The 13,777-nt window shown below is 33.0% G+C and overlaps 1 protein-coding gene across 1 annotated transcript in view; it reads right to left on the bottom strand.

Moving 5' to 3' along the window:
• The window catches only part of GLIPR1L2 (GLIPR1 like 2), a 48,421-nt gene that overhangs the window by 23,177 nt on the left and 11,467 nt on the right, over positions 1–13,777 (bottom strand). Inside the window, exon 4 of the mRNA XM_027872185.1 lies at positions 3,969–4,072. Within this exon, the coding sequence (XP_027727986.1) occupies positions 3,969–4,072 (104 nt within the window). The remainder of the gene's footprint in view (positions 1–3,968; positions 4,073–13,777) is intronic.

The raw sequence follows: 13,777 nt of genomic DNA, 5'->3' as shown, positions 1-13,777 counted from the left end.
CTGCCCAGTTTCCTACTTACCTTATAACTTTGGCTATATTGGTTTTGTTTGTGCAAAACTTTTTTTAATTTAATGTAATCAAATTATCCATTTTACTTCCTGTGATCCTCTCTATCTCTTATTTAATCAAAAACTCTTCCCTTATTCAAAGATCTGACAGGTATATTTTTCCACGCTCCCCTAATTTATTTGTGATATCACTCCTTATGTTTAAACCATGTACATATTTTGACCTTCTTTTGGTATAGTTTTAGATGTTGGTCTATACCTAGCTTCTGTATTAGTTTTCAACTGATCCACCACTCTTATTTCTTAGCCAGTTCCAGAGCATTCTGATGACCAACAATTTGTAATAGAGTTTGCAATCTGGTACTGCTAGGCTGACTTTCTTCATGTTTTAAAAAAAATAATACATTGATATTCTTGACCTTTTATTCTTCCAGATGAAATTTTAAAAATTATTTTTTGAGCTCTATAATCTAACTCTTGGATAATTTAATTAGTATGACACTGAATAAGTAAATTAACTTAGGTAGAATTGTCATTTTTGTTATTTTGACTTGGCCTACCCATGAGCAATTAATGTTTCTCTAAATGTTTAAAACTGTCTTTATTTGTGTGAAAAGTGTTTTGTAATTTTTGTTCATGTAGTCACTGGGTTAGTCTTGCCAGACGGATTCCTAGTATTTTATACTGACTGAAGCTATTTTAAGTGGAATTTCTCTTTCTTTCTCTTCCTTCTGGACTTTGTTGGTAATACAGAAATGCTGATGACTTATGTGGATTTATTATAAATCGTGCAACTCTGTTAAAGTTGTTAATTGTTTAAACTAGTTTTTTAGCTGATTCTATAGGGTTCTCTAAGTATATCATCACACCATCTGCAAAGAGTAAATTTTGTTTGTTCATTACCTATTCTTAATACTTATATTTATTTTTCTTGTCTTATTGCTATAGCTAATATTTTGAGTACAATATTGAATAATAATGGTGATAATGGACATCCTTGCTGCATCCCTTATCTTACTGGGAAGGCTTCTAGTTTATCTCTAATACAGATGGTGCTGATGGTTTTAGTTAGTTACTACTTTCATTTTAAGAAAGGTTTTCACTTATTTATATGCTTTCTGGTGCTTTTAATAGGAATGTATGTTGAATTTTGCCAAAAGCTTTTTCTGCATCTATTGATAATCATGATTTTTCTTGTTTTTGTTATTGATATGGTCAATTATGCTGATTTTTTTTAATATTAAACCAGCCCTGCATTCCTGCATAAATCTCACATGGTCATAATGTATGACCTATGTGATATATTGCCATAATCTTCTTGCTAGTATTTTATTTAAAAATTTTGCATCAATATTCATTAGGGAAGTTGGTCTATAGTTTTCTTTCTCTGTTTTTGCTCTTCCTGGTTTAGATATCATAACCATATTTATGTCACGGAAGGAATTTGATAGGACTCCTTCTTTGTCCACTAACCCAAATAATTTATACAGTATTATAATTAACTGTTCCTTACATGTTTGGTAGAATTCACTGATAAATCCATCTGGGCCTACAGACTTTTTTCTCAGTAAGCTCATTTATGGCTTGTTCAATTTGTTTTTCTAAGACAGGATTATTTAAGTATTTTATTTCCACTTCTATTCATCTAGGTAATTTATATTTTTGTAAGTATATATCCATTTCACTTAGATTGTTAGTTTTACTGGCATATAAATGGGTAAATAGCTCCTGATTGTTTTAATTTTTTCTTCATTGTTAGTGCATTATCCATTTTCATTTTTCATACTGAAATTTTAGTTATTTTTTAAGCCTTGGTTTATCCGTTTCATTGCTTATTCTCATAGTAAACCAGTTCTGTGTTCTGTGCTCTGGTTCTTACCCAGGAAGGGACCCTGATCCCTTACAGCCACAAGCACTCTTTCTCCTCAGGGTCTCTGCTTCTTGTGACCACAAGTGCTCCTCTTCACCTTGGAACTGTGACCCAGGAGTGGGTATGAGGAATGGAATTGCAAAACTGTGCCCAGTCCTATGCCCAATGCTAGCCCAAGGGTCCCTTATAATAATCTCTTTCCGACCAGTTGTCCAATCCCCTTACTGTCTCTTGGTTGAGAATTCATGAAGCTGTTGCTGTTGCTGACACAGCTGCTTCCACGTTCCACAGCTGGTGTTGCCACTGTGTGTGTTCTAGATCCGCTCCCAACTCAGTGTCACAGATCTCTACTTCCAACCTCCTAAGTTGTCTTGGGCTGGAAAAATGTCTCATTCTGACCTGCTACAGAATTTGATTTGATTTGTTGTTTTAAAGTTGTTAGGAGGGGGATGTTGGGAGAACTTGACTGTAAAGCTTCATCCTGTGAGGAATAATTTGATCTTTTGCAAACAGCCAAAAGTTATTTGATCCTGTCTACCAAGCATCCATAACTGAAAGCCAAATCATCATCATCACTGTTTTCATCACGTGTTCATTCATTTATCCATTCAACAAGTACATTAAACATCTACTATGAGCAAGACACTTTCGTACATGATGTGGCAAATGCAAGAAGAATGAGATATTGTCATTGTCTTCATGAAATATATAAAGTGCCTAGCTCATGGTAGACACATAGTAAATGTTGATGTCCTTCCTACCTTCACTGTTCAACAGCATAATGTACTATATGCTTGAAGAAATAAGAATACAAATGAGACATGATTAGAACTTGTCCTCTAGGAGTTAACAGGTTAGTAGACCTGAAAAGTTGACACACGCAATTTATAGATAAATATAAAGCAATTGAAAATTTTAAAATGATATCTTTTTTTAATATTATCTCTGTTTCCCACTATAGGCAGCTAGGTGGAGCAGTGCATAGAGTAGAGTGTCTGGCCTGGAGTCAAGAAGACTCATTTTCCTGAGTTGAAATCTACCCTCGGATGCTTACTAGGTGTATGACTCTGGACAAATCACTTAACCCTGTTTGCCTCAGTTACTCATCTGCAAAATGATCTGGAGAAGGAAATGGTAAACCACTTCAGTATCTTTGTCAGGAAAACCCCAAATAGGGTCATAAAGAATTGGACACGACGTAAACTATTCAACAACAACATACTCTCATCTTCTCCTCCAGCTTTCTGTAAAATTCCATTTTTAGAAGCTGCTTGTGTATCCATATTCTATATAGAGTTGCTGAAGCTAATGCTCAAGGCCCACTGACTTTTCATACCAACAAGCCTGAACTCTACACATAAATAAAATATGCAGATAACTATCTCTGCATGTTAATTCATTAACTGGCAGCAGTACCTAATCAATGGACCCTTTAATAATTTTTATTTCAGGTCCTTTCCAATACTATGATTTTAAGACTATGACTTAAGAGGTTCCTAAGAGATAATAGTTTGATGTTCTACTATTTACATAAAATGACTCCTCAAATTTTTGCCTGCACTGTTTCCCTATAATATTCTATTTTTTAAACATATTTTACATTTGTATAGCATTCTATAATTTATAAAGCCTTTTTACATATGAACTATATAATTTGGGGGAAGGGTTTAGGAAAATGCATTGGATTTTAAAATCTTCAAACAATTTACCAAGTTGCTCTGATCAAACAACAACAGCAGTAGTAATAATTAATAATAGTAATAATCACTTGGTGGCCAATCTTCTCTTGATGATATTTCTTGAATTTATATTGGCTTTTGGACAAAAGTAGCACAGTACATAGACAAGAATATATTCAAAGCCTCTTCAGCCTAGTAGGACCCAACAGAGATTGGACTCTGTTGACATTGCTTTTGAGAGCCCTAGGCCAGAACCAAGCCATGGTGAAATAATATAAGAGGAGGGCTTTTGTTGATCTTCACCAGTAGAGTTCATTAAACTAAGCCACAATGGAGTTTTAATCTATATCAATAGATAAAATTACAGCTTTGAGATAAAAATATAAAAACAATCATTATAAATAACTTACCTTAGTGCGTAGTTACATATGAAATGTGCTGCATTTAGAATAGTTCCAACCCTAGGACAATCAATAACAGCACAGCCAATTTTGTAGGTAGTATCCCAAACAACCTAAAAGACAATTTAAAAATAAAACACACAGTTAAATCCTTCTAGTTTACTATTGTGGACAGACATGAAATAGGTCACAAACTTCTGTGTTTGTGTGCCAGTAGGAAGAAAAGAATGTTGCTGAACAAAAACTAAAACACTGTTCTGAGAGTTGTTTAATGGATCTAATACAAAAAACTAAAGCTATTTGTTTAGAAGCTGAAACAGTTAAAGTATCTCCTATCAGAGAGTCCTTGAGAAAATGTGCTATATCCCATATGGTTAACACTACCAAGAGTCTTTTCATTAACTTACTGGACAAAATAGTTCTATCCTGATCTAAAACATCCTTTATTCATAGGTCCTTAAACATAATTTCAAGGATTAAGCTTGAGAACATACAAAAGGTCCTATATCATGTCTGTTTATCAGATTCCAACTTAAAACTATACATCCTGAGAACTCTCCCTTAAGACTACTCATAAATAAATGTGCCCCTAACAATACTGATTTCAAATCTAACATGAAACTACTGTAGGTTAGACCTACATTTGGCCTATTCCACTAGATGTGAAGCTTTTTTTCCCTCTTTCTTTTTAAAAATCCAGTTATCACTCATGAACCATAAAATCCAGTGAAAACTACTTTAATAACAGAAGATTTAAAGCACATAATACAAGAATTTTAAAAAAGATATAAAATAACTATCCTTTGCACTCACTGAATTAGGAAGTGAAAGAGGGTACCAGCAGGCCACTGGAATTCAGGGAAAGATTTATGACAATTTTCCCCACTCTTAAGCTAAACCTTTTATAGTTCTTATCACTATAATGTCAAAAAAAATCACTTTTCAACCAATGAATGTCATATACATTGGAGTTCATTTTCCTTTTACGTACAGAAACAAAATATACTACAGTGCAAGGGATAGCATCATTTTTGGCTACTAATTCCTCTTTTAGAATTAGATAACTTACTGAATGATATCTGAGAACCTACTTAAGTCACAGGGGAAAAGAGAGAAAAATAGTAGAAATTGAAAAGAATCACAAGAATGGAATGTAGGATCCTCGACAGCAGGCACTGTCATTTTTTATTACCATTATTCCACTTTCCACATTCCCCTTAGCTCTCCCCTAGCCTAAAGATAAAAGTCCTACCTTGTAACAAAGAAAAGCATAGCCACACAAAACAGGTCCACAGAGTGACTATGTCTAAAAACGCATATCTCATTTTGCACCTCTAGTCCACCATGTCTCTGCCAAGAGATGGTGATTAAATGGCAGAGGGGGAAGCGCTGGGTCTGCAATTACGAAGACTCAAGTTCAAATTCGGCCTCAAACACTTACTATCTGTGTGACCTTGGGCAAGTTACTTTACCTCTGTTTTACCTCAATTTTCTTATCTGTAAAATGGGGATGATAATAATAGCAACTCTCAAGGTTGTGAGGATCAGTTGAAATAAGAATTATAAAGTACTTAGCACAGTTTCTGGCATATAGTAAGCACTCTATATATGTTAGCTATTATTATCATTATTGCTATTATTACTTCACAGGGTTTTTGTGAGGAACAAATGAGATAATTGTAAAGGACTTAGAAGAGTGCCTAGCACACAGCAGGTGCTATGTAAATGCTAGCTATTATCATTATACTTTTGAATTTTTGATTTGTTGTTGCATTGATCATGGTTCTTAACTCTTTTAGTTGTTCTAGTAATTGTATAAATCATTCTATTGTTTCTACTCATTTCACTATGTATTAGTTCGTATAAGGACTCCCTCAATGGCCTGTCCATATCCTTTAACCATTTATTAGTAAAAGGCTCAAATTCTAGTATTTTATGTCAAATCCCTATATTCTTGGACTTCAGTTCTTTATCAGAAAAATCTGCTACAAATATTTTTGCCTAATTAACTGTTTTCATTCTAATGGCATTGCTTTTGTGTTGATAGTGGGAGTGCTTATCAATTTTTTTTTGTAATCAAAATTGCCCATTTTATATCCTAATTTATGACATAACTATATATAATATAGGAAACTACATAAGTGTACATACATACATATGTATATACATAAATATGTATGTGTGTTTACACATATGTCTTTATGTTTAGGTCATGTATCTATTTGGAACTTCCTGTGGTATATGGTATGAGACACTGGTCTAAACTTAATTCCTACCAGGCTTCTTTCTAATATTCCCAACATTTTTTGGTTGAATAGTGAGTACTTATACCCCAGTAGTTGAGAATTGTTGAGTTTAGTAAACACTATGACAAAATATTTGATTGCTACTGAATCTTGTGTACCAAATCTGTTCCATCAGTCAACTTTTTTGTAGTATAATTTTATATCTGGTACAGCTGGCAACTCCCCCCCCCCAAAAAAAATTCCTTCCCAATTATTTTCATTATTTTCTTCAAGATTCTTGACTTCTTGTTTCTCCAGATGAATTTTACTATTTTAAGAGTTATATAAATAACCTCTTTGATTGATTTGATTGGTTCTGCAATGAAGCTATAAATTAATTTAGATACTATTGTCATTTTTATTATATTGTCACTTCTCAACATGAACAATTAGTCTCTCTACAATCATTTAAGCATGTCTTTATTTCTGTGGAATGTTTTATAGCTGCATTCATATAATTCCTATTCATGTCTTAGTAAATGGATCACCAAATAGTGACATAGTTTTTGTAGTTATTTTTAATTGTATTTCTTTTTTGATCTTTCCTTTATGGGTGTAGTTAGTAATTTATAGAAAGGTTTGTGGTTTTTTTTTTATGAGTACCTTTTATATCCTGCTACCTTGCTAAAATTATTGTTTGATTTAATTTTAAATTAAATCTTTAGTGTTCCCTAAGTAAACTAGGATATAATCCGCAAAAGCTAAAATGTGTTTTTCCTTTTTGCCCATAATTATTCCCTAAATTTTTTTTGTTATTACTATAGCTACCAATTCCTATATTGTATTAAATAAGAATGGTGACAATGTATTGCCTTACTTTTTCTCTGATCTTATTGGAAAGGCTCCTGGAGTTTCTTCACTATAGATAAAGCTAACACTTGATTTTAGATAGGCATTTTATTTTGTATTAAGGAAAAGTCTACTCTTTTGCTTTTCAATACTTTTTTAAAAACAATAATTGGGTGTTATATTTTATCAAAACATTTTTTGTATTTGTTCATAAAATCATGTGATTTGAGGTTATTAATAGTCATCCACTATACTTATAATTTTTATAATATTGAATGAACTTCTGTATTCTTGGCATATATGCAACCTGGTCAGAGCATATAATCTTTTTAATAGGTTGGTGTAGCTACCTCACTGATATTTTATTAAATATTTTAAATCAGTATTCATTAGAAATATTGGTCTATAATTTTCCTTCTCTGCTTCATTTTTTCTTAATCTAGATTTTAACATCATATTTGTTTCATTGAAGATTGATAGGATTCTTTCTTTCCAGATACCTTGTAGGAATTAATTTTTCTTTGAATGTTAGATCAAATTCACTTTTAAATGTATCTGGCCCTGGGGTAATTTTTCTTTAGGAGTTCCTTTATTGCTTACTCAATTTTTTTCTATGACTGAATTATTTAAATTCTCTAGCTCTTGTCCTGCTAAACTTGGTATTTTATGTTTTTTGTTAATATTCTTCCATTCATTTATCAGTTTTATTGGCAAAAGTTTATAATTTCCTTTACTTCTTCATTTGTTGTGAATTCTTTTTTAAATTAAAAAAAAATCTGACAATTTAGCTTTACTCATTCTAAAATAAGATTAGCTAACAATCTATTTTATTAGGTTTTTTTATTTCAAGTTTTAACAATATTATCAATTTAATGTTTTCTTTTCAATTTTATATCTTCTTTAATTTCAGACTTATTTTTGTGTTTCCTTGTCTTTTTTTTTCTGGCCAATAGTTATTCTTCATTTACTTGGTCTTTCCTAAGTGATTACAGATCTTTTACAGGAAACCCTAAAATGTCGTGGAGCTTGATGCAAGCAGCACAATATTATCCATGAACATCTAGAGGAATCCATCATTCACAGAAAATCCCTCGTCAATTTGAATTCTGTGCCAATACTGAGGCAAATACCTTTGACAAACATCTATCTTCTTATTTTATGCCTCATCTGATTTTACTCATTGAATAATTTCTAATTTTTTTTTATCTTCCAAGAAACCTTGCATTATTTTTATGTATGAGTATAAAATGCCTTGATGTAAAAGTATCTATACTCCAGCATTTTATTCTGCTGAAACAAATGGTTTTGCATACTCTACAATGAGCATGATGAGATCTTATATTTTTCTCCTGTAGTTAGTTGTGAAATGGTAAAGAAGTGAGCTACTGTTGAATAAATCCTCATTAGAAATGTCTTTGATCCATTAATGGGTGACTCTTATAAAGATATTGTATAGATGGAAGAATAGGCTTAAGACAGTAGTTATTTATGTCCTCAAATTTGCCTTGTGGAGAATTAATAAAATCTTTCCATGCCTTTGGGGTCTTCCTCTACATCAGATATTAGTACCTTGATTACCTGTAACAATACCTTGTCCCTTAATACTCTTGCAATTATATTGCCTCCAGCATGGATGTCCTCTATATTGTACTCAATCCAACACAACTGTTACACCTATCTTTAGTGCCATTACTATTTCCTTTACAAGCACATTTGGGGCCATGATGTTAGGGTCCAAGTGTAGCATTTCTATTATCCTTGATGATGACAATAGTTTGTTAAAATGGTTATTTGCATGTCTTTTCCATTTTTGTTCTATTTGTAGTCTTTTTTGTTTTTCCTTTTATTCTTGAATGTTCTTGGGATGACTTTGCTTGGCTATTCTGCCAAGCTTTCTTTAAGCTAATTTTACTCTCCACTGCTTCTCTCTATTTTAGAAGAAGACACTACTCACAATCATCCATCATCTTTCCAGTCTTCCTATACCTTACTCCCTGAAATATACTCTGTAGGGAAGCAACAAGAAGGATTTGTCATATGCCCAGAGGTAACAAGAAACATTTTTTTCATGGTATATTTAGTTATTACATATTTCAATACTAAAAAAAGTATCTGCAAAAGCAGCACCATGAAAATAATTGCAGCATATGTGCCAATGCTGTTAGCTGAGAATGAAGTGCTAGAGAATTTCTACAACTTGTTAAGACTCTCCAGATCAAATCACCATTCTAAATGACATATTTTAATCCATCATTATTTTACTTTCTTTTAAAATATCCAAATCACTTGGTATATCAGTGACTGATTAGGCAGTATCACTAATAGTTTAATGCCATGCATTGTGTTCATAAATTTGCATGAAATCTATACACTTCAAAATACTGATTTTACATTTTTTTTAAAAAAAGCTATTCTACCACTCCTATATAATAAGAAAACATATGTATCTACAGTCTGTGATTCACACAAAGAATCCAATTACTTAATCCCATGTCACCCTAATTCATAAACATAATTAAAATTAGTCAACAAACAAATATATACTGAGTGTTCTTAAAGTGCTAGTCATTTTTGATGATTCAATTCCCTGAAACTTCAAGGATATGTCATTTTAAATTTTCAACATAATGGCCAGTTTTCATTCTTCATCTTTCTTTATCACTTAGCAGTTTATGCCACTACTATTTACCTTCTTTGTCTGTATACTCTGCCACCTCTAGGGTTTTTACTATTATTCTATCCTCTTTCTCTGCCTATCTGATTCTTTTCTCAGTTTCCTTTATAGGTTCCTTTTCCATGTGTTGCCCTCTAACCATGGGTATATTTCAAGATTTTTACATAGGCCCCCTTCTCTTTTCACTCTCTGTTATGCCACTTGATTATCTTATCATTTCCCATGATTTTAACTAGCATCTCTATGCAGATGGTTCTGGATTTATATACCCAGCTCCAGCCTATCTCCTGAGTTCTAGTATTGTATCACCAATTATCTTTTGGCCATTTTAAAGTAGATATCCCATGTTATCTCAAATTTTACAGGTCTAAAACAGAACACATTTTTTATTTCTCCCTAAATCCTACCTTCTCTCCACTTTCCTATTATTGTTAGGGGTACCACCACCCTCCCATTACAGTAAATCTGTTGTCAAATACTTTGTTTCTACTTCTATAACATGTCTCATATATTACTCTTTCTTTCCCCTTACACAGCCTCACCCTAGTCCCCACCCTTATCACCTCTTACAAGGATTACTACAATACCTATTTAATTGGTCTCCTAGCTTCCATTTTCTCCTCATGCTAATCCATTTTCCACTTAGATTCCAACATGATTTTCCTAAGTATAGACCTGATCATTTCACAAACCTACTCAATAAATTCTAGTGGCTCCTAATCATCCCCAGACTCTCACTTTGGCTTTTAAATCCCTTAACAACTTGGCCCCTCCCTACTTTTTCAGTCTTCTTATACATTATTCCCTCCATGCAGTCTAAAATCTTGGCCTATTTCCTGCTTTTCGTGCATGTCAGTCCAACTTCCAACTTTGTGTTTTACATGGTTGTCCTCCATTTCAACAATGATCTCCTTCCTCACCTCAGACTCCTGGCTTTCCTGGATTCCTTCTTAAACCCCACCTTATTCAGGAGGTCTTTCCCACATCCACTGTGGTTTCTTTTTCTCTGAGATTATAATATATATACATATACATATATATAAATACACATATACACACATGCATACACATATAAAATAGATAAATCTTTGGTTAATTTGATTTAAAGAAAGAAAAAAGAAAAACAAATTACCAGTATCAAAAATGAAAAGGGTGAATTCATCACCAATGAAGAGGAAATTAAAAATAATAATTAGGAACTATTTTGCTCAACTCTATGTCAATAAATTTGACAATCTTAGTGAAATGAATGAATATTTACAAAAATAGAAATTGCCCAGATTAAAAGAAGAGGAAGTAAAATACTTAAATAACCTCATCTCAGAAAAAGAAATTGAACAAACCATCAACGAACTCCCTAGGAAAAAATCTCCAGGGCCAGATGGATTTACAAGCAAATTCTATCAAACATTTAAGGAACAATTAATTTTAATACTATATAAACTACTTGGGAAAATAGGCAAAGAAGGAGTCACCAAATTCTTTTTATGATACAATTACGATACTGATACCTAACCTGGAAGAGTCTAAACGCAGAAAGAAAACTATAGACCAAAAATTAGCAAAAAGATTACAGCAACTTATCACAAGAATAATACACTATGATCAGGCAGGATTTATACTAGGAATGCAGGGCTGGTTCAATTAGGAAAACTATTAGCATAATTGATCATATCAACAACAAAACTAACAGAAACCACATGATTATCTCAATAGATACAGGAGAAGCTTTTGACAAAATAGAATACCCATTCCTATTACAAACACTAGAGAGCATAGGAATAAATGGAACCTTCCTTAAAATGATAAGTAGCATCTACCTAAAACCATCAGCAGGCATTGTATGTAATGGGGATAAGCTAGAAGCATTTCCAATAAGATCAGAGGTGAAGCAAGGATGTTTATTGTCACCACTGTTATTCAATATGGTACTAGAAACGTTAGCTTTAGCAATAAGAGAAAATAAAGAAATTGAAGGAATTAGAATAGACCAAGAAGAAACTAAGTTATCACTCTTTGCAGATTATATGATGATATACTTAGAGAATCCTAGAGAATCAAATAAAAAACTACTTGAAATAATAAACAACTTCAGCAAAGTTTCAGGCTATAAAATAAACCCACATAAATCATCAGCATGTCTATATATTACCAACGAAGCCCAACAGCGAGAGATAGAAACAGAAATTCCATTTAAAGTTACACAGACATTATAAAATATTTGGGAGTCTACCCGCCAAAATAAACCCAGGAACTCTATGAACACAATTACAAAACACTTTTCCCACAAATACAGTCAGATCTAAATAACTGGAAAAACATCAGTTGCTCATGGGTAGGCTGAGCTAATATAATAAAAATGACAATTCTACCTAAATTAATTTACTTATTCAGTGCCATACCAATCAAACCACCAAAAAATTATTTCATGGAGCTAGAAAAAACAGTGACAAAATTCATCTGGAAAAAACAAAATGTCCAGAATGTTAAGGGAATTAAAGAAAAGAAATGCTAGGGAAGGTGGCCTAGCCATACCAGATCTTGCATTGTAAAGCAGCAATCATCAAAACTACTTGGTATTGGGGCAGCTAGGCGGCGCAGTGGATAGAGTACTGGCCCTGAAGTCAGGAGGACCTGAGTTCAAATCTGACCTCAGACCAAACACTTGACACTTACTGGCTGTGTGACCCTGGACAAGTCACTTAGCCACAATTGCCTAAAAAAAAACACAAAAACAAAACAAAACAAAACAAAAAAACAAACTACTTGGTATTGGCTAAGAAATAGAGTGGTAGATCAGGATAAGTACATAAGACATAGTTGTCAATGACTATAGTAATCTGCTGTTTGATAAACCCCAAAATCCCAGTTTCTGGGATAAGAACTCACTATTTGACAAAAACTGCTGGGAAAACTAGAAAACAGTATGGCAGAAACTAGGCATAGACTAACATCTTACACCACATATCAAAACAAAATAAAAATGGGTACATGATTTAGATATAAAGGCTGATGCCATAAGCAAACTGGGAGAATAGCAAGGAATAGTTTACCTGGCAGTTTATGGAGAACAGGAGAAGTTATGACCAAACAAGAGATAGATAACATTATGAAATGCAAAATGGATAATTGTGATTACATTAAATTGAAAAGCTTTTGTACAAATAAAGCCAATGCAAGGAGGGAAGCAGAAAATTGGGAAAGAATTTTTACAACCAGTGTCTCTGATAAAGGCCTCATATCTAAAATATATAGAGAACTAAGTCAAATTTATAAGAATACAAGTCATTTTCCAATTGATAAATAGTCAAAAGATATGAACAGGCCATTTTCAGATGAAGAAATTAAAGCTATCTATAGTTATATGAAAAAATGCTCTAAGTCACCATTGATTAGAGAAATGCAAATCAAAACAACTCTGAGGTACCACATCACACCTATCAGATTGGCTAACATGACGAAACAGAAAAACAATAAATGTTGGAGAAGATGTCAGGTCTTCCTGACTCCAGGCCCAGGACTCTTTCCAATGCAACATCGAGATCCCTCTGGACCTCTTAGCCCCCAAGCCAAGATGCTGTGTCAGGAAAACTGGATCCAATGAGGTTGCATTGTGGGAAAGAAGTCAGAGAACTCAGGGATGCTGAAGCAAGAGAACACTGATTCTATCACATCTAGTATCTATAAAATATTTTTAAAAATCTCTATAAAGTCTTTACGTGTTATTATCAAGCAGTTATGGAAATAATGGAGACAATAACTCCATATAGTAAGAACGCAGGATTGGTTTGCAATTTACGATGATAAAGAGAATACTTATACTGGTGAAATGATGAAGACAGAAAGGTATAGCTAATTAAAGGCTTGAATGAATGTTAAAGAATCTGGGTTTTATGACAAACCACTATAAATTTCTAAAGGGAGCAGCATAAATGTCTGAATAACGTGTTTCTTACTCTCACAAGGCATGATGAATTTGAAAGAAGAACTGAAATAAAGTCTAGCCTCTCAATAGAGAGACACTACCACTGGGATTCAATAATAGCTTAAACCAATTTTTAATGCACTCC

This window comes from Vombatus ursinus, unplaced genomic scaffold (assembly GCF_900497805.2).
Source record: "Vombatus ursinus unplaced genomic scaffold, bare-nosed wombat genome assembly UNPS02003292.1, whole genome shotgun sequence".
NCBI lineage: Eukaryota > Metazoa > Chordata > Mammalia > Diprotodontia > Vombatidae > Vombatus > Vombatus ursinus.
This window is presented reverse-complemented; position numbering and strand designations above follow the sequence as displayed.